This window comes from Prionailurus viverrinus, chromosome C1 (genome assembly GCF_022837055.1).
Source record: "Prionailurus viverrinus isolate Anna chromosome C1, UM_Priviv_1.0, whole genome shotgun sequence".
Lineage (NCBI taxonomy): Eukaryota > Metazoa > Chordata > Mammalia > Carnivora > Felidae > Prionailurus > Prionailurus viverrinus.
The window spans coordinates 91,112,955-91,138,853 of NC_062568.1; the positions used below are offsets into that span (position 1 = coordinate 91,112,955).

A 25,899-nucleotide genomic window follows, 5' to 3' on the forward strand; every position below is an offset into this window, starting at 1 on the left:
CCATCCCATGACATATTGTGGGGCTATGCAGGTAGCCTTGGGGGAGTACTTGAAAAGTTCATTATTGTCCCTTCCACATGAGGGAAAATGGATCTTAGTTATCGGAAACTGTTACTAGTCAGAATCTTTTCTATGAATCTCCTTGACGATGAAGTACTTTTGCAGGAACACTTTTTGTCAAAGCATCAGAATAAAATCTGAAAATGACAAAAGACTTAAAAATGTCCAAGGTTAAAGATTTGAAGAGAATTCATTAAAACATAATTAAGAGAATGTGGTTATTTTTATGACATACATTTTGAAATTATGACTGACAGTGTTTTACCAGGACATACCAGATTTTTAGAAATTTCAAACAAATACGCCTAAAGGAAGTTTAGCAGCATTCATATTTGACAATGCTTCCCAAGAAATTTAACATACCAAATAAGCCTAATTAGTTCAACATCTTCCTTTCATAAGGAGAACATACATCTTTTTTTTTTTTTTTTTTATAAAATTTATTGTCAAATTGGTTTCCATACAACACCCAGTGCTCATCCAAACAGGTGCCCTCCTCAATGCCCATCACCCACTTTCCCCTCCCCGTTTCCCCCCATGAACCCTCAGTTTGTTCTCAGTATTTAAGAGTCTCTTATGGTTTGCCTCCTTCCCTCTCTGTAACTGTTTTTTTCCTCCTTCCCCTCCCCTCCTGGTCTTCTGTTGAGTTTCTCAGGATTTACATAGGTGTGAAAACATGGTATCTGTCTTTCTCTGCCTGACTTATTTCACTTAGCATAACACTCTCCAGTTCCATCCACGTTGCTACAAATGGCCAGATTTCATTCAAGAGCATGTATCTTTTGAAATACTCTGGGGACCCTCTGGAATATTCCAAAGTTTTTTCATAGTTAAGATTTCATTGAGAATTTGATTTGGGGGAAGCTTGTAAAAAATACCCAAAGGTTTAAAAACACTTGATTAAATAGGATCACAGGTCACGGTGAAATAATATTTAGTTATCTATTTAACCAAAGTGACAAAGACTTCAAAGGCAAATACAGAAAGTTACACAGTTGTAAAAAACACACTCCTTTTTGTCAGAAACGCAGTTTTGTTAAGTAATCAAAGACATGATAGAGATAACATGAAGCACAGGAAATTATTTTGACAAAACAATCTTTTTTTTTTCCTGGATAGATTACTTAAAAGGTAAATAAAAACTTCATAATCTCATCAAAAGAAGACCAATAGTGCAAGAAAACCGTCCTTTTAGCAGATGAAAGAAAACTATGTATTAGTTTTATGTTATTTAGTTCTATGTTATTTAGTTCATGTTTGTTATTAAAGCTTATTTTTCTTGAAGCCAATTAAATAGGGCTCCTTTACAGAATAATTTTGTCAGTACCCTCTGGAGGTATAAAAACAACACACACACATAATATAGATCCATAGACATACATAAACATACAGATATAAATAGAGACCCCATCACTTTCATTCTGAAACCTGATGGAGGCTGATGACTAGATTTGGGACAAAGAAATTCCTCTAGCAGTCTGTACTTAAAAATCCTCTTTCCCCCTTTTCCTCCTCAGTTTCCTTGAAGATTCTTGTGGTTATCTCCTGGGGTGCTTACATTTCAAAGGCAAGATAAGATTTACAACTTAAAGGGACTGAGAAAGAATGCACGTTTTCTCCTAGGAGTGTTTTAATTGCCATTTAAAATTTTCCTTTGTATTAAAGGTTGATGGCATGGGGCTCTTTGGTCTGTTTCCTCACCAGTTACCACCACATCCTCCTCTTCATTCTCCTCACTTTACCAGAGATTCCACCGCTTAGCATCCTAACAAGGCTTTGTCACAAGAGCCTAGATCTTCACTCAAGGTCCTTGCACCCTCCTAGCTTTGCCAAAGGGCATACTAAGGTCTCCGGCTGTTTATCCTGCTCTCCCACCTTGTTGGCCAGCCCTGAAGCCAGCAGAATATCGGACCACTGCATGTCCTTCTCTAACCTCAGCTGTTCCTCCAACTCCAACCTGAACTCCAGCCTGTAGTTGGGCATCAGTGTCCAGCCGAACTGCCCACCGTCGAGGCCAGCACACTGTGGCACCGTTTGTTTCTCTTTGCTCAGTGTCCTTTGTGCGGTTCCTCAGATGAGTGCTTTGAAACAACTGGTATTTCTGGGCCACCTCCGCTCTCACATAGTGGTCCACAAGCATCTAATATATGGGCCATCTCTCCCCACATAGAAGTTGATGGCCAATTTAGGATTTACCCTGCAGATGCCTCATTCCTGGCTGGCTCACCAGCTGTTAGTTCACAAGTTCCTCAGGGCTTCCCAGGTGTAATCTGAAACTGGCCCCCATGCATTGAGGGCAGGGAGAGATAGAAGAAAGAGGAAGACCACTTCAGATTGGTAGGTGGCAGGTTTTATTAGCAAGTGAACTTACATATGAGGCTTGTCTTGGGTGGCCACAAGATAAGCAGATTTCCATAAACCTGTACACCAGATCTCAAACGTTTATATATAGAGGTTTTAACTGGGTTCAGACACATACCCCATCCAGACAGCCCCAACACCACATTTCTGTTTCAAGGCTGTATCCTTGGGACAGCTTCTGGGAGTGGGGAAGGCAAGTGGAACTCACATTCTAAGGACAGAGTGGGGGGTGGGGAGCTTCCAGTTGCCTGGTCCAGCTTGCAGGTCACCTGGCAGTATGTCTTCTTGATGACCTTCTTCAGCAGCCAGGCACCGTTTTAAGCACTTTGAAGCATCCTTCTGAAGTAGTATTTCGGGTTCAATCAGAGAACTGGAACCACTCTGAATAGTACAGAATAGGGTTTTATTGCAGGGATGAGACTTTGCAGGGTGGTTGGGGGCTGCAGAAAAAGCATCTGTCAGGCTGTTGTCCTTGAAGTCAGCAGGGCTGCCTGGAAGGAAGGAAATGTGGGTGTAGAGCAAAGCAGAGCAAGGACAACTGGTACTGGAAGATGGACTGGAACTGCATTTGACCCCTACTGGCCTAGCCTCAGACACATGGGTGATCTGTAGCAGAAACTTTGACAAGCCACTGTGGGTCCCACTAATAGTTTTTCCTCTATTTATTTACATTTCATTGTGCATACTTTCTTTCTGGGTAACAAGTTCCCTACGTTTCTTTTACAGCAATGCTTAGCATAGTTTGGGGCTCGTCATTAGCACTTAGTGTGGCTGTTTGGTGGAATCAGTTAGTGCATGGATAATGTGCTTGGGCCCTTTAACACCAATTGCTACCTTTTATTGCACATTATCTGCTACCCCATGGAAGAGAGAATTGAGATTTGAGAGTTCGGGCTTGTTTCCCCAGTAAGCAGTGGAGTCCAGATTTGAGCAAAGGTCTGCTGGTGCATCACTGCCCTTCAGCCAAGCCCCTGTTCAGCAGTGAGCCCCCTGGGCTTAGCAGACCCAGGAGAGGACTGCCAAAGCCATAGTGGCTCTTCTAAAGATGCACCTGAGGGGGCACCCCAGCTCTTTGGGACTCAGATGGGGTGAATGCAGACTTTCTCTCCTTCTGGGAATTTAGAGATGAGGGCTTTGTCAACAGAGAGATTGAATGGAATCAGAAAGGCTTCAGATATGAGGAGAACAAAGTGAGAATTCAGCCTCTGAATTTGGGGTCTCAGTGTGCTTGACTGTGTCATTCTCCCAACTTAGGCTTTCTGAAGCCTGTCAGCAGCTGGGTCTACGTTGATATGTGATTCCTTAATCACAGTTGCATTATGTCCTGTGGGTGCCAACACCCATGATTAATTAGAATGAGTCCTTGCACAAAGGGTGATGGGATTTGGAGATCCTTGCCCCACCCTTATCCTCATCCCCTGTTGACCCTGCTTTGTCACCTCATCCACAGCAGGGACTTGGGATCTGCCAAGAGGCTAAGTTTGATAATTTGAGGAGGTAAAATAATAATAATTCAGTGAGGTGATTATTTTAAAGAAATTTAAAATTTGAAATAACTTTAGATACATAGAAGAGTCACAAAGATATTACAGAGAGTTCCTGTATACCCTTCATCCAGCCTCCCTGGAGGTTAATATCTCATATAGATTACTAGGGCACATTTGCCCAAACTATGAGATTACCGAAACTGTTAACAAAATTCCAGGCTCCATTCCATTTTCCCCAGCTTTTCCACTTAAAATCCTTTTTCTTTTCAGGGATCCCATCCAGGACGCCATGTTGGATTTAGTCCTCCTTCTCTCCCTAGTCTCCAATTAGTTTCTCTCGGTTGTTCTTTGTCTTTCAAGACCTTGACATGTGTGAAGAGTAGTGGTCAGGCATTTTGTAGACTGTCCCTCAGTTTGTTTGGTGTTTTTCAAGATTCAGCTGAGGTTATGGATTTTTGGGTAGAACACTAAGACGTGTTCTCATCATGTCACATCAGGAAGCACATGGTATTGGCATAACTTATTAATGGGTTTATTAATGCCAGGCTTCTCCACTGAAAGGTTACTATTTTCCCCTTTTCATGCCCTATTTGTTAGATACCCATCATGAGCCCAGCCCACACTCAGGGAGGAGGGAATTAAGCTGCACCTCCCAGAAGTATTCGCAAAGGATCTGGGCACCTAAGTTAAAATCAACCACTGTCGATTAGTATTGTGGGGGAGATGCTTTCATGCCTTGCAGATATCATGTTTCCAGGGAGGTGACTTTTCAAATGACTTTATTTAGTTTCAAAACTTGGAAAACAGGCTGTCTTCCTTCTTCCCAGCTTTCTGTTGCTAGGTTAGTGAATTTAGATAATAAGATGCTTAAGGAATCCTATTTCTTTGTGTATATGTAATGCTTTATCACATTTCTGCTGGAAGTTGCATTTTAATATTGGAGAGAGTCTGGAGGCTGAGTCTCATGGCAGTGACGCATGGGAGCTCCAGGCTGAGGAGCTCGGTGGACCATAATGTCATGAGATAGTGGTGCCTGCCTTTGTGTGTGTGACTCATTCATTTGCTTGCAAAGCGAAGGTAAAAACTTATAGGAAGTGCTAAGATAACGTCAATAGCAGACTATATTTTTAGATGCCTTTTCCCCACCTTGACGGCTATATTTGAACTTCTAATTGCATTGTGTGAATTTAAGGCTAAAACATGGTTCTAGGTAGCTTCAGCCATAATTGACCCTGTGGCCAATTCAGTCGGCTCTGTGTTGAAGTGTTCTTAGTCCAGTGGTGTACTTACATGTTTCCCTATTCTCCAGCTGCTTTTTGAATTATTTGTGAAAAACCCCACATAGCACATGCTGATTTTAGCATTTTGACCAATTCTGTTATTGATCAGTGATTGCCAAACACTTTGGCAGAATAGCATGAAGGGGAATATCCTGAAGGAAAAGAAATATTTAATGTCTAAGGAAATATAAATCTGGATTGTTTTTGATCATCTTTTCCAATTCCCAGTGACACAGGTAACTGAGGTATGAGAATAAGCAACATACTCCCACCTGGTGGCAGCATACTCACCTGATTATTTGTTCTGGGAACAAAGCTGATCTTTAAGGCAAGTGGTGTGCAGATAATCTGCTCTAGCAGGAGGTGAACTGTTGAAATCTGGAACTTTTCTCTTCTAGGATGACTTCCTATTCAGCGTCTCCATTTTAAGTGGGATCCTTTGCAGCATCTTGGCTGTGTTGAAGTTTATGCTGGGGAAGGTTCTGACCAGCAGAGCACTCATAACAGATGGTGAGTAAGGCCAGTGTGCCTGATTTTTGGGGGCTGAGCTCCCAGTGAGGGAAGATACTATTCAGTTGCTTGTCCTGTACAAGAGCTCAACAATTTGGAATCTATTCCTCACCATCCTCCCCTCCCCAGGCTGTTTAATGACTCTCAGAGTTCCCATATTAGGGCAGATATCTGGTACCCTGGGAATTTAATAAACTTCATGAGTCACCTCCACTCGGATCTCTTAACAGGGTAGATTGGGGCTTCCCAGTCTGTGGTGTTTGTTAAAAATACAGATTCCAGAGCCAGACCCCAGGAAGTCATAATTACACCAGCGCCCCAGCCCGTTCGATGCACACTGAGATTTGGTGCTGCCTCCATGGCCAGTCCAAGGGGCCAGGATCCCACGTCACACCAGGGAAGATGGACCCTGTCGTGTCTAGCGCTCCTACATGACATTTTGACCACCAGCTTTCCAGTCTTCCTCAAGTGCCACTTCCTTCAGGGCCTGGTGTTTGCTTCTGGGCTTGGAACGTGCCACCTTTCTCCTGGGCTGCGGAGGCCATTTGCCCGCATGAAACGCAAGCTTTTTAAGCAGTAAAAGCGGTTTAAAATAGCAGAAGGATCAGCGACTGGCACTGAGCCCTCCTCTTTGCTGTTCTGTGTTCAGCAATGTGAGGGACGCTGTGTGTGCAACCCAGGTGGCCCAACCTGGCTTGTCAAGCTCCCAGGTGAATCCCAGGGCAGGCTGGGGGCAGGCAGGGTTCGGCCCACATCAGGCCCTGTGTTTGCTGCTGTTAGAACATGATGCTGCAGTAGCAAGGGACCACCTGGGTTTTACAGAGTTCTTTTGTGCCTGGTACTGTGCTAAGTGCCACGTTAGCTGTGGAAACCACCTCCTAACACAAGATCAGAATCACCTCTTTCAGGTTTCTGTCCCATTGTTGTGAAGGGTCCTGGCTCCCAGAAGTGGAGTTGAAAATTAGATAACCTGAGATACATGGATTGCTTTCTCCCAGAGCCAGATCTGAAGAACTTGTGGTTCAGTCACATGAGAATGTCTGAGGCCACAGCCTGGACCAGTCTTCTGAGGTCTCTGTCACCCACTGAGACACTGTGGCTTTATAGGCGGTTTGCATTAAGCTGAGCCTAGTATATGGTCCCATAAGACCCTGGCCCATATGGGTGTCCTTCTCTCTCTGGGGGCACACCCAGAATCTGAGCAGGAGTGGTCTTTCTCTGTGATCTTTGTGGTCTGGTGTTTTGTAACCTGAGAAAGAAAATGCCTTGTGTAGACACGGAGTCTTTCTCTACTCTGGGATGAACAGCACAGGGTGTGCTTGGCTGAGAGCTAAAGGCTGTATGGGCATCAGGCAGGGGTTTGGGTGTGGGTTCACCAGCCACCTTTGAGGTTCCTTTATGTTGCTCTGAGGGACACCACTCTGACAGGGCCCTGTAGGCCCAAACAGGGCAAAGGCCTGACTGGACCTGGCTGGACCCTGGCTTATCCAGTGGCGGTTCTGTGCCTCCTTCTCTGTGTCTCTTTACCTGGAAAATGAGGGGCAAAGGAAGCAGGTGTGGGGCAGGCTGGGCCAGTCAGCACAGCTTTCCAGGCTCCCAGTGGTAAGTCCTCACCTAGGGCTCTTCTTCCAGTCTTGAGCTGGGCCCGTAAGTCACAAAGCCCCCCCCCCCCCCCCCCCCGGCTTGCAGAGCATCAGCATTTTATCTGTTCACTTGACTGCAGTGGAGACACAGGCAGTGTTTCCCAAGAAGCCTGAGTGTGGACCCAGCAGTTAGACTGCCCCCCCCACCCCCCCACCATGATCCTGGAGCTTGACCCCTTCTTCTCAGAATAAGGGGCCCTCTGCCTTGAGTGATAGTTTTACTTAAAATTAGATATTCCAGATACTGAGTTTCTGTTTAGGCTTCATTGGCCTTCTAAACTCCGACCATTTTATAAGGTGTATCAAGAAGACCACAATGATAAGTATTTTTTTTTTTAAGTTTATTTTTATTTATTTTGCAAGCAAGCAGGGGAAGGGCAGAGAAAGAATCCCAAGCAGACTCTGCACTGTCAGCACAGAGCCCAATGAGGGGCTCGAACTCAGGAACCATGAGACCATAACCTGAGCCGGAACCAGGAGTCAGATGCTTAACCAACTGAGCCACCCAGGTGCCCCCATAAGTATGTTTTTTAAAATTTTCACTTCTGACTCTTTAATTTTTACACACAAAACCAACTACACACAAGCAGTCTTGCACCAGGGAGGGGTCATGACAAAGAGAAGTGGACAGTTTGAGTGATAACTGTTCCACCAACAGGTAGAAGTTGGGGCGGGGGGGCATTCCTGGGCAGAGGGGATGGTATGGGGAGAGAGCCTGGGGTACCTGAAGGGTGCAGGGGGAAGGGGCACAGGGCAGATCCTGCAGGACCTCAGATCCACAGTAGGATTCTGGATGTTTTGTTAAATATTTATCAGAGGAGGTGACATGATGGATGTTTTCTAAAGAGCCCTCTGGCTGTCAGGGTGGAGGACAGAGTGAAGGGAAGGAGATCTGCAGCAGGGAGAAGTCTCTGGAGAGCCAAGGGGGTGGCAGCAGCTGGGGACGGAGGAGGGCAGAGGGCTGGAGGATGGGGGGAATTGAAATGATGATAGTATTTGTAAAATGGGCTGGGCTCCTAGTTGAATTGTCCATGGGGTTGATGAGAGACACACACACAGAAGGACAGAGAGCCCTGTTGCAAAGTGCAGAGTAGCCAGTTCCCCATCTCAAGCCTGTTACCCATAAGTGGCCCCTGGGGGGGGTCTGTGAGCTCTACAGTCCCTTGCTTGGTGGGAGCACCAGCCAACTGTGCAGCAGTAATTACAGCCTCCTGCTAACTGGATCATCTGGGGTCCCAGTTTTGCTCATTCATTGATTAGCAGATCTTAGGGAACTGTGTGTAACTATCTCCTTTCTGTTCTTCCATCCCTTTGGGAGGCAGGGGCAGAGTGGGGTTCAGGAGCCATGCCTATCTTTACTGTCAGGGGCTTTTCCAAGGGGCTGGTTCTGGAGGCATCTTTTGTGGCTGCCTGGGAGTGCCCCTCCCATGGTCTGGCCAAAGGCTGGGGGCAAGCCCGGAGCTTCTCTCCCAAGAGGGAACTAAGTTCTGGTGCAGGAAGGGTGGGCAGGCCTCCTCTGTCACCTGGAGTGGTGGCCCTTCCCACGTTGGAGCTGTGTGTGAACTGGGTCGGGCTGACTCCGCCAGATCCTTTGTCGCTGGGTTGTGTCCTTACAGCCAGAGAGCGGATCTTTAGGAAAAGGGGGACAACAGAGTGTGGGCAAATTCTGGAATTTCCCACTCTTGCCATGCAGTGCAATAAATCTTATTTGGTTTTGTTGCTTTGAATATTCAGTCAACATGAGATTGTTCCTGTCAGCAGTAGGCTGAAGTTGGCTTTGTGTTATTTAAGGGGGCGCCTGGGTGGCTCAGTTGGTTAAGTGTCCAACTTCGGCTCAGGTCATGATCTCACGGTTTGTGGGTTCGATCCCTGTATCAGGCTCTGTGCTGACAGCTCAGAGCCTGGAGCCTGCTTCGGAATCTGTGTCTCCCTCTCTCTCAAAATAAACATTAAGGTAGAATGACTTTGTGCAGCAAGTTAATAGTACAAATCAAACAGAGGAAGATTGTGGAAAGGTGCCTGGGGGAGGTTCCAAGCTAGGGGCCAGCAGGGACGGATGGAAACCTGAGTTGGGTCTGGGCCAACTGTCCTCATTCCCTCAAGATCTAGAACACCAAGAGGCTATGATGGCTTTCAAACACATGAAAAACTTTAATTAGAATTTTCTGCATAAAATTAATGTGTTTAATTATGCAGACTCTTACCTAGTCATTAAGGTCAGGGCTTCTTAATATTTTTTTTAAAGATAGAGACAGCGAGCAGGGGAGTGGCAGAGGGAGAGGGAGACACAGAACCTAAAGCAGGCTCTGAGCTGTCAGCACAGAGTCCCACGTGGGCTCAAACTCATGAACCATGGCCTGAGCTGAAGTCAGACACTCAACAGACTAAGCCACCCAGCTGCCCCAGAGCCTCTACTTAAAGCCTGTGATGTTATTTTGCATTCTTAATGTGATAATAGCACTTAAGCTTCACAACAGCTCTGGTTTTAAGCAAGGGGTCAGGAACAAGCTGTGAGCCTGGGTGTGGGGACCCAGCAGTGAGTGACCACCGGGCCTTGTGTGCTGCATGCACCTGGCCAGCATTACTGTGAGCTCCGGATTCATGTGAAATGATTGGCTGCAAAGGCTCTCAATTCAGAAGGTTGTGGCAGGGCAAAGAGGGGATTGTCCCCTAGTCCCTGGTGCTTGTCCCAGTGTTCTTGCGCAGGCTTATGGAGGTGGGGTTGAACTGCGTCAGGCTCCGCCCTAAGCAAAGGTGAGCAGAGCCAAGCAAGTCGGAAGCTGCTCCCAGAAGGTGTAAGTGAGGGGAGACTCAGTGAATTCACTAGCTGTGTACTAGCTGCTTGCGTGGGTTGGGCCCCCGCAGAGCAAGGTGACTTGGTGGAGCCGAGCGGACACCTAGTGGCTGACTGGGGGACTCTCACTGTTCTCTGCATCTTCTCTGAGTTCCACCTGCTTCTCTGAGGGCTCCAGGGGCTCACCTGTGCCCCTGATAAAGATGGAGCGGGGAGCAAATGAATCCAGTGTGCCCTGGGGCAGTGGCCAGCTCCTCCCTGTCTCCCCCTTTCTTCTAGCCACCCTGAAACAAAATTCCCCCAACTTTGAGAAAGCCCAAGATGTTAACTGCAGCCCAGGTAGCCTGTGTCCTTGTATTAAAAAGGACAGGAAGATTCAAGGGACAGCTGGAGGCAAGAGCGTCAATGCGTGCTTCTCATAATAGGAAGGGGAAATGGGATCTTGATGGATCAGTGGACAGGAAGGAAATTCTGCTTCTCCGGACCTGCTGTTTGCCTACTTCGCGAGGGGTGGAGGCACCACTGAGGATGTGACTGCAGAGGGCAACATCATGGGCTAACCAAAGAGGGAGGGAGGGCCCGGGTGCTCCACATGCCAGGGCCCGGGATGGACTCAGCTGGCACAAAGCTTTCCACTGCCGTGACAAAGGGCTACAGGTGAGCCGTGATGCTTTTAAAACATAGGGTTTAGAAGTGTCTGCTACAGGCGCTGCATGGACAGTGGAGATGGAAAGGATGGTGAGCCCATTTCTTCATGGTCTAGAGGTAGGTGAGCACAGAGAAGCCATAGATAACAACCACACAGGGCCACACTGACGTGGGGAAGCCAGGAGGCAAAATGGGGTGGGGCCTGCTCTCTCTAGGGCACCTAGAGCTAGCTCTTGGGCTGGCTGGCCATCAGAGGAGACCTCTGGTGAAGGGTGGAGGTGCTCACTGTGGGTGGCAGGCAGGGATGGCCTGGCTAGACATGGGAGTGCAGGCAGAGCCCTCCCTAGCTCCAGGCTCCCAGCAAGTCCTGGCCTCTGTGTCCTCATAGTTCCCTGGCCTGGCCTTTGGAGGATGTGGCCCCCGGATGGGAGGAAGGTGGAGGTGTTTGCCTTTTCCAGTCCCCATAACCTTTATTCAGGTGAAATTGAGTTGGCAGCATTCTCCAGGCATGACCTTTGAGCAAGCTTGGAAGGGAGTGGGGAAGCTGAGTCTCCAGGGAGCCTCTGACTATCCCTCTGCCTTGTGGGAACAAAATCTCTGCCTGAGCTCCCAACCTCCCCTCTCAGGTGGGGAGCGGGGGCGTCTCTCCAGCACTCTAACCACAGGCCCTGCCTGGGATGGCTTCCTCTCTCAGGACAGCTTGAGTCCAGCTGCTGCTAAGTAGGAGCCCTCTTGGCACAGCCCAGGCCATGTTCCATGCCTTCCTACCCTCCTCTCCTCCATCTATTAACTCATTAATTAATGCAGTAATCACTTCAGCCTCTGTTTTGGGACTTGGAATATATCGAGAGAAAACCCCTGTCCTTAAGCTTATGTCTGTAACAAGAAAAACAGTACAAATACCATCTTTGGAAGGGTAGAGCTCTGCAGAAGGATGATAACAGCACAAATGAGAAGGTACGAGAGGAGGGATGGGTACGGAGGAATCACTTTCAGGCACTGAGAGTTCAGGCTGGGAAGGAGGCAGCATGAGACACCCCAGAAAGAGGGGTACAGGCTGACGGTGATGAGTCTAGAGGCTCTGGGGGATGCCAGGGTTAGCTGATCCACGTGTTAGTGTGGTTGGAGCACAACGCACTGGGAGGTCCGTGTGTGTGATGGGGGAGAGGTGGCTGGGGTTGCTCATGTCAGCCTTGCAGAGTTTGGATGCTATTCAGAATTGGGCAGCTTTTCGATTGGAGGCCTTCAGCTGCTATGTGGGGAGGAGGGAAGCAGGGAAGATGCTGAAAGGCTATTGCAGGGGTGCAAAGGGCAGGTGCACAGGGGTGGTGAGAGGTAGACTTTGGGAGGTAACAGCTGGAAAGAATCACTTGACTGGTCAGACTTGATATTTTGGGTATGAGCGATGTTAAGGACGGGGTCCTAGATTTTTGGACTAGGTGGATGGTGGCACCATATACAGAGAAGGTAGCAAGAGGGCCAGGTGTTTGGGTGCAAAAATTGAGATTTTCGCTTCAACCATATTCAGTTGGAGATGCTTTGGGGTGAGTTTCCAGCTCAGCAGAAGGTCAGAACAAAGAGAGCATGTGGGGAAGACACTGGCAGAGGAGGGGTTCCCACAACTGCACCGGGGAAAGGGGTGCCCCCAGGGGAGAGGAGAAGGATCCAGCAGCAGGATGGGGAAGGGATGGGTGGAGGGCAGAGAGGAGAGCCAGCCCTGTGAAGCAGAGCACAGGTTATGATCCCTGGCAGGTGGCAGCCTGGTCACTGATGACCTCGCCACGGTGGAGCTGGAGGAGGAAGGGTGACTGGAGCAGGAGCCGTGGCAGGGAGACAGCTCTTCCAGGAGTTGTGTGAAGGGCAGAAGAGCTGAGGTTGTGGTGGAGGTGGCATGGGATTCAGGAAGGAGTCTGAGAAGGGGGATGTGAGGTTTCTCCCAGGAAGGATGCTTCAGGAGCAGGGACAGAGATGAAGTTGGCTCTATGCAGGGACAGCAGCTGCGGACAGTGGGTGGTGGGTTGGTGTTGGGAAAATGATGTAGTGTTGTCTGGACCAACGTGCTCTAAGCAGTCCGTGGTCATGGCAGCAGCAGAGAGCTGGAGTGGGGAGAAGGCAGACTTGAGGGGAGAGAGGGAGGGTCCCATGCAGTGACCATCATTCCTTGCCCGCTAGGTCCAGCTGTTCCCATCACTGGGGAGTGGCCTGCCCAAGTCCACTCCCTGGGTCCTGAGAAAGGGGTTGGATGTAGGCGTTGCTCAGCTCCTCTCTCCCTTGCTCTTTATCTAGAACCTCTCTCCACATGTATGGCCCCCTGTGTATGCACATGAGGTGGTTCAGTCCCGATCTTCGTGCTTGAACCTGATGCCAACGCTTTTGAGTTGAGCAGGTGGAGCTGCCCCAGACACGCAGGGGCGCCTGTTGTGGGGGAGGTGCGTGGGCCTAGAGCTTCTCTCGGGGTTACTGTCAGGCTGAGACAGGTGTGACCCCCGGCGGCCACTCCAAGCTGTTCATTCCCATGTGGCTTTTGAAAATTCACAGGTCAAATGAAGTGGGGATCAAATGAGGCACCATCTGTGAAAGGAGACTCTGGTCAGTATCTGTTAGCGCCAGTTCTGTTTTGATTGCCATCTCTGCAACCCTGTCACAAATTCTAGACTTTGCATTTCCTTTCTTGGAGAGTGAAAATCCCCAGCTGATGTGAGGCTCTGGAGGGAAAGGACATGGGTTCAGGTAGAGTCCCAGCCCTGCCTTTCTCAATCTGTGTAACCTTCGGTCAAGGGGTTGAACCTCACTCTGTTCAGCTCAGCTTTCTCGCTGGTTAAGTGGGATAAAAATATGACTTGATACGATGCATAAGATTCCAGGTTGGTCTTTGGTCCAGCAGACATTTGAGCCACCAAGGATTTGAGTGTCTCCTGTGTGCAGATGCTGTCTTGGACCCTACAAGTTCAACAGGGATAGAAGCCCCTGCTCCTCCTGAGGTCTGCATTCTCATGTGTGGGACAGTGACGACAAACGTGTCACATGGGCCTCGGCGCCTGGCGGGGCTTGCCAAAGCACCATGTGGGTGTCTGAGGTGGTGGCTGTCACTCTCGAGTGCTTCTGGGCAACGTTCCTTGCGGCACATGCTCCGGGATGTGGAGGCATGCCTGGCCTTTGGGTGGTTTCATTGGTGGCTAAGAAAGTTTACTTGGCACTGCTGTCAGCCTCTCTTTGCTGTCTCTCCAGGGTTTAACTCCCTCGTGGGTGGCGTGATGGGCTTCTCCATCCTTCTGAGCGCGGAGGTGTTCAAGCATAACGCGGCCGTCTGGTACCTGGACGGCAGCATAGGTGTCCTCATCGGCCTCACCATATTTGCCTATGGGGTCAAGTAAGTTCTCCTTTTGTCTTTGCTTTCCCAGTGGCCAGGAGTGCCATATTTTTCACTCCTGACAGTCACCCCTTGCACCTGTGACGCTCCTGAGCCTGGGAGAGATTAGGTGACTGGAAAAGCCCCCAGCAGGGGTCAGAGGTTTTTGTGGCTGGCACAGAAAGGAGCCAAGGGCTTTTAGGAGTTAAAGCCTATGCCACTTGTCAGAGGCTTACTTCTATCTGTGGTCTTGACAGCTTGCTCCATGGTCTTCCTCTTCGTGCTTGAGGATGTGTGTCCTTCCCTTTCTGTGTAATGACACACTGGGTAAGCACCTCCTGCTGCCTGCTTCTGTGGAATGCTCAGGGGGCAGGGCCCAGCAGCACCACCCGGACAGACCCCACCTAAGGAAACTTTTTACAAAAGGGACTTGTCAGTGCAAAAGGACCACTTGTGAGGATAAACCCACCATAAGTCCTCTCATTGAAGAAATGCTGCCCAGCCATCACTGACTCGGTGTTCACATATCCGGGCTAGAGCCGGGCTTTGAGAGAATGGTTTCTAAAAGGTGTTGTGTTTCTAATTGTTGACACACTTCCTGGCTCCCGTGAGGATAGCTATAATAAAGATGGGCCGTAAGCATTGGCCAAGATGAGGAGACACTAGAGCATCACCCATTGCTGGTTTCAATGTCAAACAGGAGTCGTTCCCGCAAATGTTCAGCATCGGAGTTCCGACTTCTTGCTGTCTACTCTGGAGCCATGAAAACACACAGCCACGCAGTGACTTGCACATCAACCATCACAGCAAAGTTATCGATAGTAGGCACAACCCAAAAGTCTGAGTGGATGAGTATGGTAGAGCCGCACGGTATTCCTCAGCCCCAGAAAGAACGAAGTATTGCCCCATGCCAAAACATGGAGGAACCTCAAAGACATGGTGTAAGCAGCCAGTCACAGAAGGCCATGTTATGTGATCACGTATGTGATTCCACACATACGAAATGTCCAGAATAGGCCCAAGCGTAAAGACCAAGAGTACATGAGCAGGTTCCGGAGGAGGGGACCACTGGGGCCTGACTGCAGGGGCGCTGGGGCGATAGAAATGTTCTGGAATTCGACAGTGGCTAATTAGGGTTTGTGCAATCTATGAATATACCAAAACACACTGAATTGCTTATAAAAAGGTTGAATGTTACTGTATGTGATTTATAGCTTTAAAAAAGCCTTCTGTTTGCTTCCCCAAGTGCTTAAGCTCCAGGGCTGTTGGGGTGACCTGCGTGTTTGCTTTTTGCAGACTCCTCATTGACATGGTGCCCAGGGTGAGGCAGACCCGCCACTACGAGATGTTTGAGTGACAGCGGCCAGCGGGGCCAGAGCGGGCTGCTCGGCATCCGCAGGAAGACAGTCAAGAGGACCAGGTTTCCACGCAGGCAGATGGTGCCAATATTTAACTGAACGTCCAGTTACTTTTTAGGAGGTTTTTGTGTTCCTGGGAACAAGGTCTGCCCAGCTGGTCGGTCCACACCGCTCCCCCTTGCTCCACTGCCCCTGTCAAATATGTTAGGACAACACGCACAGGGGTGAGGACAGGCTTCCCCACCTCCAGCGAGAACTGACCTTTTTTACTTCCTGGAGTAAAAATGTTTTTGTGGGTAGGATACAATCTCTACATGGCAGAAAGCTCCTCTGTGGTGCTTGAAGCCTGATCTGGATAGCACCTGCCCAGACCCACCTCCACTTCCAGACTCTCGTATCTCCTAGCAGATTTTAAGGGAAGACCGTACCTTCTGTCCTTCACCCCTTTACATACCCAGAACCATCAGTATAGATCACTTCCTAATTTCTATCAAGGTATTTCATTAGTTTCATACTGTTTTAACTAATCCCCAATCTAAACAGAGTTCAAAAGGAGACCATTCTATTTTTAAAAGTACTTAGTGATACACGTATGAGCTTTGCATGGTTGAACTAAGCACATGACCCTTTCTTGTACATTCAGAACCTGAACATACATGTAAAAACAGGATCCATTTTTGAGAGATGTGAAACTAGTTTATTTGTAATAAATAATTATATAATCTATCCATTTATGCATATATCTATATGCTGTGTTAAGTGGTAATGGTACATTACAGTCTGTTAGAGATGGCTTGCCCCTCTGTAAGGAACAAGATGTTCTCCGTTGATGTAACGTTAGGTATAGATTCTGTAAAAATGTTCCCCCGACACACAACATTCTGTACCTCTGGCACTGCAGCTTGTCCAAGCAACAGTGTCTGACCAATAAAGACCTTTACCTGTTTTGTATGGTACGGGGAGGTTATCTTGGAGCGTCACCATGTTGGGTAGGTACTCCGGTATGAAGGATGATGTGGAATGAGTCACTTGTGCCTGGGGGTGGTGAGTGGGGAGACCCCGAAAGACAGTCCTAATGGGCTCTGCAGACCTTGTGAGGTAGGGTGGTTGCACATGCATGTGGGCGTGCCTGGGACTGCCGGGTTCTGCTCCCCAGCCCTCACCCCTGCCTGCCATGCCCCATCTCCCATGGGGCTGTCTCAGGCCGGCTGAGGGGAGGTGGTTCGTTCTGAGGGGTCACTGACCTTGAGTCAATCTGACGCTTCCCGCGTAGCTTCCTTCCTCCAACAGCATTTTGAGGAGGTTCTATGGGATGTTAAAATGTCACATGGGAAAAAGGGTCGACTGTATGAGTGGGTCTGGGAAATGCAAGATTAGATAGGTTTCTTTTTTGCACGTTTTCTCGCTGTAGCTCATCTACATTGTGGAGGCTCAGGGAGGGGAAGCTATGATGTAGTATCCCCCCAAACTTAAGCATTCAAGTTTTTGCTGGCACTTTTGGGGACCTGAGTCCCATAGATGCATGATGAGAACTGCATGGTATCTGCGTTCCGGGCAGTAGCCAGGAATACCGCCGGCTGCAGAAAGGCTGGCCGTGACCTTTGTTGTTTCCAGGGCATCTCAAAAAGAAAACAAAGCCCATGAATCCTCTTGCCAATTCCGTTCCCTTGTAGGTGAATGTAAAGCAGGGGGCGTGCTCTGACATCAGTATTGGGGGATGTGATAGAACACTCCATAGTAAAACCCTTCCCTCCCCACCCCTTAAACATACCTTCTCATTAGCATTTTCCACAGGGTGTTTGTAGATGGTGGGATGTCCTCAGTGGATGCTGGCACTGGAGGACACAGCTGGATTTGTTCCATCGGTGACCCTGCACCCCCTCCCCACCGACCGCCAAAAACCACTGCCACCTGTCACACAACAAAAGTTTATTGAAAAATAAAGTTCTCCCTAGTTTTCTCTACAACAGTGGAAAACAAAGCAGTGTTCTCTATGCCGGTACAGTACACTTGGACAGCAACACCTTATTTGTAGAATCCTGCACTACGTCACCCCAGAAGTGAACAGTAGAAAATGGTACCAGGAGCTGTTTGGGGACACAGACGCAAATGGCCGTTAGCTTAAGGACGTCAAGGTTATGACAGCAACTACAGTAGAAGGGGTATCACCATCTCCTTTGGCATCGATTATCCTGCTCTTGTCCTGTTAATACTTGGGCATGACAGCAAAATGCTTCCCAGATCTGTCCCACCTTGGCATTGGAGGAGGTGGTGGACTCTAAGTTCCCATCCTCCGGTGCCAGCAAAGCTTTCAAGGCCCGTGGCACTGCCCGAGTGCCCGCTACCACCCCTGCCACCCCACCCCCCCCAGACATGGGCCCCCCACCACAGGAGCACACAGCTGCCCTTTGCTGTGCCTCAACAGGGAGGGTGGGAATGGTCCTAAGGCGCCAAAGAATCTGGGGTAAAGGGAACGATGCTTTTAAGAAGGTAAATTCCAATCTTATACCCAAAGATGTACAGGACTGCTGATTCAGTAAAGCATCCAAAGGAACCTAGAAAAACCCTACATTCCAGCAAATTCCTCCATATTCCCAATTGCAATCTATCCAGAATAGTGTCAAGAAAGACAAAATTCTAATAAATCAAGGAAGAAAGAGACTAAAAACCCAATAAAACAAAAAGCAAACTGACAGAGGTGTATTGGGAAAACACCATTGAAACGCAGCAGCCCTCAGGAGTGATTCTAACCCCCCCTCCCCCACCACCCCTTCACGCCCCATGGCTCCATTTTTGGTCAGTCTTGGGGGTCCCCAGGCTGAGCTGGCCTGGAGGGGAGGTGAGTCTTCTCGGGGACTGGGGCCAGAACAAACACATGGCAGCTAACCAGCCCAGGGTCTGATCCCTGTGGGTTGGACTGTGGAGGAGCCACCCTGGCTGGTAGGGAACAGCAAAGGGACTTCCTGGGGGATGAGAAAGTGTTCAATTGGTCATTCCTTTCTCCGTAAATAACAACACAGAAAGTCTTTATTATTTCATTTCAGAGGAATGTAGTTAAGCTTGATTTAAGGGGTAGAGCCTGTTAGAGAACTTATTTTTAATTTCTAGCTCAAAAAGTTCTGCAGAGAAGAACCCTGGAATGGTCCAGAAGACACCAGAGGGGTGAAGTCCAGCATGTGGGTCACCCTTCTCATCTCCAGTTTACACATTCCTACAGCCTAGTTTCATCTGGGGCTGAAGTCAGGCATATTTGCAAATCAGTCAGTGCATTCAGTAACATTTCAACCAGCAGGACGGGCACGCAAGGGGCTTGGATAACCTATACCAGTAATTCCTACCATATTCCATCAACTGGGAATAGTATTTTCCTGTAGGTATTAGTTCCTTATTTCTCAAATTTTATGAAATGCTAATAATAACAATACTTAACATTTACGAGGGCTTACTACGTGCCAGACACTGCTAAACACTGAATCTTCACAAAAACCCTAGGTGCTACAAAAGCTAGGGTAATTTTTTTCTGCCTCTGAGACTGTACAGCTAATTTGGCCTTTTGCTATAAAAACTTGAGTTTCCGGTTTTTGTTGAAGCCAACAAGAATGAAAGGAACTCACCCTCAGCTTTAGGAAATTCCCACCTTCCTAAAGAAGTCTGGATCTACTTATGTCCATCCATCTCTTGCCCTTGGGGGGCACGCTGCAGCCCTACGGGATGGATGGGATTAGAACGAAGCCAATATGGAAAATAAAATACTTTCAAATAAATAAAGCAATCCAGGCTTGGAACAGTAACACAACAGAGCCTGTCGTTAACAAAATAGACTTTTTTTTTTTAAATCAAGGATTTGGGGGTCATGGAAGAGGCTAGTACTGTCCCAATTATATACACAATCTAGGTAAACCATCTTGGAGAAATGGGGTGGCCTCCCTCAGTCTGGTCTAAAAAGCACAAACACACCTGTACATAGCATACGGTTTCATCACCTTTACTAAACCCTGTGTTCCCTAAGGAAACAAAAAGGGTGCCTATTCTTTTCCCTTTATGATGATCAGAAAAAGTGTTTTGGGGCTAGTGCTGCTCATGAACTCAGACCTCACCCAGGGCATGGCTGGCAGGCAGCACGGGCCCACTAGCACACTGGCAACCAGCTGTCCTCGGAGCCAAAGACCCGGAGCGGCCAGGGAGGCACAGACTGGTCTGGAGGAAGCCAGTCCTTCTCCTGAGGGTTCCTGTGGCCTCGTACGGGTGTGTGGGCATTTATGCTGTGGCCCAGGGGGCTTGGAGGGCATTTCTGGAGCCCAGCCTGCGCATCTGCAGTGATACAAGGATGTGTCTTCTAAGCTGGAGGAGTCTGTGATCTTCCTTAAATGGTACCCAGATTCTAAAAACCAATCCCAAAGAAAAGTGAAAAGGCACATCAAAAGTGAAAACAATAAATATCAAAGAAACAGATTCCTAATATTTCGAAACACAGAGCAAACACACACACAAAAAGCCAACTAAAGCAGTGACAAAATCCCAATCCAGGCAAAAATGCAAAAAGTATCTCCATTTGTACATGTGCAAATCAAACTATATACATGAGATACATGAGGTGTTTACTGGCATTAAAGTAAGTGTGTTTCCCCTTTCAGGAGTTTTACTTCTCAAAGTGTTTATGTTTCAAAGGAAAGCTTTCTCTCTTTTAATAAATTAGATAAATTTCCCTCATTTTTTTTTTTTTTTTAAGAATTTAGGATAACATTGCGGGGGGGGGGGGGGGGAGCAGAAAGCCAAATTTCACTTAGAAAAAAAAATACAAAAACTTACAGACCAGGCAAGATGTGCCTAGGACACAGGAAGACACTGATCCTGACTCGGGATTTCTGTCCCTGTGGAAATCATCAATTAAAAATGGGTTTAGGGTTCCGTTCAGTTTGGCAGTAGCAGAACCACCAAAGGCTCCCAGCTCCTACTCTGAGAAGCACCCTTCTCTCCCAGGGCAGCCAGGGACCGTGCCCCTTTCACACAGTGCAGATGGAGATGCCCTCTCCAATTTCCTCCTGTGGGTCACAGACCAGACTTGGGCCACGCTTCTGGTGGCCTGGGAGCTGCTGTACATTTGGGTGTTGCCGCCTCTGTTCATAAAGCCCTGGACAGCTGGGGTGTGGGTTTGCCCGGGAAGCAGCAGCTCCCCACCTGCAGAACTCTTCTTACTTCCGGCCACTACTGGGCTGGAGGGTGGGCAGCTGGGATCTTCAAGCGCAGGAAATAAAGTGCTCTGCTGGACTGCTTGACCTGAGTCCTGATACAGAGGAGAGGAATGGGGAGGCAGAGAGGCCCTGAGCTCAGCAAACAGGACAGCCATAAATCCATAAATCCCTGCAGCCTTTGGAATACCATGCAGGCACAGCATCTTTCTGGGAATGTTGCCTTCCAACTTCCTTGTTTTCTGAGTCCCTGTGCTTATTTAAACAGCTCTGCAAAATGGGTTAATCTGGCTGAGCTAGAGAAATCGGTCTCAGCCCATAGGCTCCCCCTGCTGGTCCAATGCCTGCATGATATCTTCACTTTTGGAAGCTCCCACAAAAGCCCAGGAGAGGGCGGCACTGGCCCAGGAATTGCAGCCCTGGGAACTCAAGAAATTCCTACAACCTGGGGTGAAACCAAGAGACCCATTCCTAGGGAAGAGCTGCTCCTAACAACACAGAAGGCCGTTGCTTCTCTCACAGCAGGCATTGCCCTTGCAAAACTTCAGGAACACACACACATGTATGCACGCACACTCACAGACACACAGACACACAGACACACACACACACTCACACCCTATAACCAAGACTCCCTTTGGACTTATACCCTTGCTGCTGGGCCCAGGTAGAGGCTGTTTTCTGCTAGTTCCTGAGGGGCCCCTGCACCGATGCTCAGGGCAGAGGTCTCCCTATCAGAAGTCTGTCACACGTGCTCGGGCCACCTGAGAGGTGGGGAAGACCCTGGCTGCTCCGCCTCACCCCCTTCACTCTCTGGGATCAGAGGTACAATTCAGACCCACTGATAGACTAAGAAAAGAAAGGCTGGCTGTGCATTTGATATTACTTCTGCACTAGGGAAGAATCGAGAAGCAGGCACAATCTAACTTCCGCTACCTAAAGGCTCCACCTGCCGTGTGATCCTCGTGATTTAGCTCACTTCCTGAAGGCCCACCCAGCCATCGGCCCTGCCGAACAGTTCTGTCTGACCGAGGCTGGGCTGGCTGTCTCAGATGGCAGGGAGTGGGCTAGGAAGCACAGGACTGCTGTGGGAGGTGGGGAGCACGGTGCTAGGTGACCAAGGCACTCAAAACCACCAGTGAGGGCTAGATGGATGACACCACAGCTCATAACTGGGATGTTCTGTAAGAGGGAGAAAAGGACTCATTGTTATCAGCATGGAGATGCCAGGGGCTTCACAGGAAACACACACACTTCTAGCCGGAGCACTGAAACAGTGCTGGGTGGGGGCGGGGAACTCACACCAAGGCAGAGACTGGGGACTCCAGGGTTTGGAAGGGGCATCCAATGACTGACGGGGCCAACCTGCCAACTCAGAATATGCCCCTCAGAATAGTCACGCCTTGAGGAAGAGCCAGCATTAGACTCCAACCCCATGCAAGACACACACACCCACACCCAAGGGTGAGCGGCCAGCACTGCCCACCACATTCGTCCTGGCCTGCCCTATTCCCCTGGCCAACATCAGGTCCACTGAGAGCCTCATTTCTGGGACGTCGGTGACATGAGACATGAGAAGGACTAGACACAAGTGCATGTGTCTGGAGCACAGCTCTGGTGGTGGAACTGGTTCTCAGGGGCCAGCTTCACGGGTATCCACACCCCAGCTCAGATAAGCCTCTTTAGGGGTAAATAAGCATGACCTTTAGTCCCCCTTTTGTACTTTCCTCCTTCCAGTGGCATTTAAGGGAGGGTAGATTTACCACAAAGTAGCAAATGTCAATTCCTCAGTCCTGTTCTTTCTTTCCCAAAGAGATCCTCATCAGAAATTAGGGCCAAGGGTGTGTGTGTGTGTGTGTGTGTGTGTGTGTGTGTGAGATGGGCAAGTGGGAGGGTCAAGGAAAGGAGCTCTCACTGCAAAGCAGCCCCATCTTTGGTCCCTGGCTGGGCTCTCAGAACAACACAGGCACGTCCCCGCACCCAGGAGGTGCACGTCTTCTAGCTGCCATCTGTCAAGCACACACAAGATTTTCTTTTGTTCTGCCACCATCCACTTTGAGGAGCCAGATCCCCGCAGCTGCCCTCAAGCGAGCCACCAGCCCCACAGTGCACCCTGTCTCCCTCCTGCTTCCTTCCGGAAGCAGATGGGAATAATAATACAGTGAAGGTGGACAGTAAACAGTGGGAAATCAAAGAAACAAGACATGTGATCAATCCCTCTTTGCCCTCCCCTGTTCCCCCTCCCACCCACCCAAATAAATAAGTTAATGGGTTTAGGAATGTTCCCGTATCAAGTTCTTTCCGACAAGCTCCATTCCTCCTCTGGTTCTGTTTTAAATGCATCTTGAGACTCTCCTTCTACCTTGGAGCAGCCTCATAGACACAGTCTCCTCAAGAAATAAAAAATGAAGTTGTGCCAGCGAGAAGCCAGGCTCCCCACTTGACATCTGCTCCTGTTTCACTCTGGGGAAAACTCTGCCATGGTGCTCTGACCGCAGAAGGAGCAATACCAAATTGAAACCTTCCACCATCAAGTTCAGGCTCTGGCGAGAGTCCCTGAATGACGTCTGCCCCCTGGCCCTGCCCCGATGGTGTTGGGGCCACCGTTTCCCCAGCAGAGTGCGTGTGGGGCCGAGTCAGTGGCCGCTATAGACAGTCTTTACAGAGAGCCACCTGGCCCTTGATGAAGTCCCGGCAGGGGCAGACCCTCTGGTGCCTGGGGTGGGCGCCCGCACAGCTGAACAGCAGGAGGTCACCTTGAAACACACAGTGCTTGTTCTTGGGGTCGAAGGAGGGCACCAAGATGTCCTTGGCCAGCTCTGAGCTTTGGCAGATCACCTCATATCTGGAGAGGAAGAGAAAGGCATGAGGGTTGGAGATGCGGGCACTGTCCTAGTCATTGGCACCTCCATCCCACTTCAGGTGTGGGGAGCACGCTTGGTTCATCTGCTGTAGAAAGGACAGGGTAGCCACCCTCTGACCTAGCAATTCCCCCACCACTAGGAATCCAGGCTGGACAAAGGTGTGTGTGTGTGTGTGTGTGTGTGTGTGTGTGTGTGTGTGTGAATGTGTATTCAAGGCTACTTACAGAAGCACTGTCTGTAGTGTAACCTGAGGAAGGTTAAGTAACAGAATGAGATGGAGACTGGGATCAGCTTGTGCTTAAAAAGGTAAGAGGGCTACACCCTAAAGCCTTAACAATGTTACTTCAGAGGAGTGAGACTGGGGCAAAGATGGACATTATTTAATTTTTTCCAAAAATGATGTTTAATGTTTTATTGATGGTTTAAAAAAATTCATGGGACATGGCCTTAGTCTCCCACTGGAGGGCAATCAGATGGTCTCCCAGGGGAGGGTGCTGTCCCAGGGCATCAATTCACTGGACCTCCACAGTCACCTTGGTGTGTGGCAATAGCAGCCTCCCTCCCGCTCACTTCCTGAGACATGAGCGCCTGAGGCTTCTGGACATGTGGAGCATGAGTCCGAATCCAAGCCCTGACTGCAAACCCTTGTGGCTTTGCTTCCTCGGGTTGGGGATAACCAACCGTGTTGGCCTGTTACCTCAAAGAAGAGCTGCATCCTTTTTCTTCTGGCCTGAGGTACACCGGTCCCACCCACACGGTCTCCCCTTGAACAAGGAGGCCTCAGCAGGTGCCCAGCACCGTGTCCTATATGCCAGGTAGGGACTAGTTCAGAGAAGAAAGTATAGGGGGGCCAGACAGATCTGAGTATGAGTCCTGAATTTATCCCTTATGAGCTGTGAGACCATGGAGAAATGACCAAGCCTCTCTGTGTAGAGGGGGGACAAATAATCCTTAACTCACAGGGGAGATGCAGAAATTAAATTAGTGCTTCCAGAGCACTGGGCAGAGGGTAGCTCTGGGTTAAGTATTTAATAAACAGCAGCCGTTATCATTACTACAACCACCGCCACTGTCACCATGATCACCCTGGCCTGGCAGACACCGGCTCTGTCACCTGCCTCCCTTGCCAGAGGGTGTGAATTTACACACAGGCCAACCATCTCTGTTCTGCTTTGTTCACATAAATCTTGATTCTTGCTGACAAGATGGGGACCCAGATGGGGCACTCTAGGCTTCCTGCTGCCTCTGGGAAGCTTCCAAATGTCAGGGGAAAAGCATTGTACTCACTGTTATTCCTGCCCCCTCTCGTCTTCCTCCAGCCGATAAACTGTCCGGCCCGCGCCTGCCCTTGCCAATGTGAACTGGGCAATTCCCAGCACGTCTGCTGGGGCTTCTGAAGAGTTCTCTGGGCCTGCCTGCCTGGTCCCTGGGGCTCAGGAGGGCTTCACCCACTGTCATGTTGTTCCTGTAGTCACCAGGGAGCTCTGTGACTTCTCTAAATGCCCTAACACCTCTGGTCTTGGTGTGCCAGCTGGGGGGTGTGGGTGCCCAGACAGTGATGGCACAGACAGGAAGTGGGGATTTATGGATTTCCTTGAGAAAAAGGGAGTCAGAGATTTGGGGCTATCAGGTCCTTCTCACAGGACCCCTCCACTGGCCTATGCACAGAAAGGGTTCTCCAAAACTCAACTGTGCATTAGAAATGTCCAGATGGAATGTAGCTTTAGAATACAGATTTATGCTTAGGTTATTTCTTTATTTAGGTGAATTCTAGCAGCTGCTAAGTCTTAGCTCCAGCCATCTGCCTAGTAGATGCTGACCCGAGTTGGAAATCTCTACAACCAGTCTGAGACCCCACGGGAGGGGTATAATTGGGAGAAGCCATGAAGAAAGCCTCCTGGCTCCTGCCCCCGGTCACCTAACTCAGACCCTAGGCACATGCTCCTGGGATGTGAGCACACATGTGTGCCTGTCTGTGAACACATCTCAGCTGAGGCTGCAGCAGAAGCGGCCTGCCTGGGGATGGGATCCAAATACCATCACACAATGCTCAAGCAGCTGGTATTCCCCAGAACTCCATGTGACCTGCCACGAGGCAGCTCCCTGAGGGTTCGGCTAATATGGGGCCCCACACACTTGTGGATGCCATCCAACCGCCTGGCCCCCAGGGAGCTTTCCCTTCTATTAGCATGTAGGCCCCTGTCCCACAGCACTGGGCAGGCAGGAAGAGCACTCCACCATCCTTGCTGAATTAGTTGCTAGAGTGCATCTGGAAACCAGCCTCCACACCCCAGCAGTCCTCACTCCTCACCGGTGGATCCCCTGCCTTTTCAGAGCATGTGTGTTGTTTCAGTTT

At 49.2% G+C, this 25,899-nt stretch overlaps 2 protein-coding genes across 9 annotated transcripts in view; one reads left to right on the plus strand and one right to left on the minus strand.

Moving 5' to 3' along the window:
- Positions 1–25,899, plus strand: part of TMEM163 (transmembrane protein 163) — a 272,496-nt gene that overhangs the window by 233,004 nt on the left and 13,593 nt on the right. The window contains exons 6-8 of one of the 2 annotated variants that reach the window (XM_047869770.1): positions 5,587–5,698; positions 14,012–14,153; positions 15,429–15,585. In XM_047869770.1, the coding sequence (XP_047725726.1) occupies positions 5,587–5,698; positions 14,012–14,153; positions 15,429–15,489 (315 nt within the window). In that variant the 3' untranslated portion in view covers positions 15,490–15,585. Of the gene's footprint in view, positions 1–5,586; positions 5,699–14,011; positions 14,154–15,428; positions 15,586–25,899 lie in introns of those variants that run through there. The other variant, XM_047869772.1, reaches the window with a different exon arrangement.
- MGAT5 (alpha-1,6-mannosylglycoprotein 6-beta-N-acetylglucosaminyltransferase) overlaps positions 22,945–25,899 on the minus strand; it is a 334,676-nt gene continuing 331,721 nt past the window's right edge. For all 7 annotated transcript variants that reach the window (XM_047869764.1, XM_047869769.1, XM_047869763.1 and 4 more), the window contains one exon: positions 22,945–23,524. In XM_047869764.1, coding sequence (XP_047725720.1) covers positions 23,326–23,524 — 199 coding nt within the window. In that variant the 3' untranslated portion in view covers positions 22,945–23,325. The remainder of the gene's footprint in view (positions 23,525–25,899) is intronic.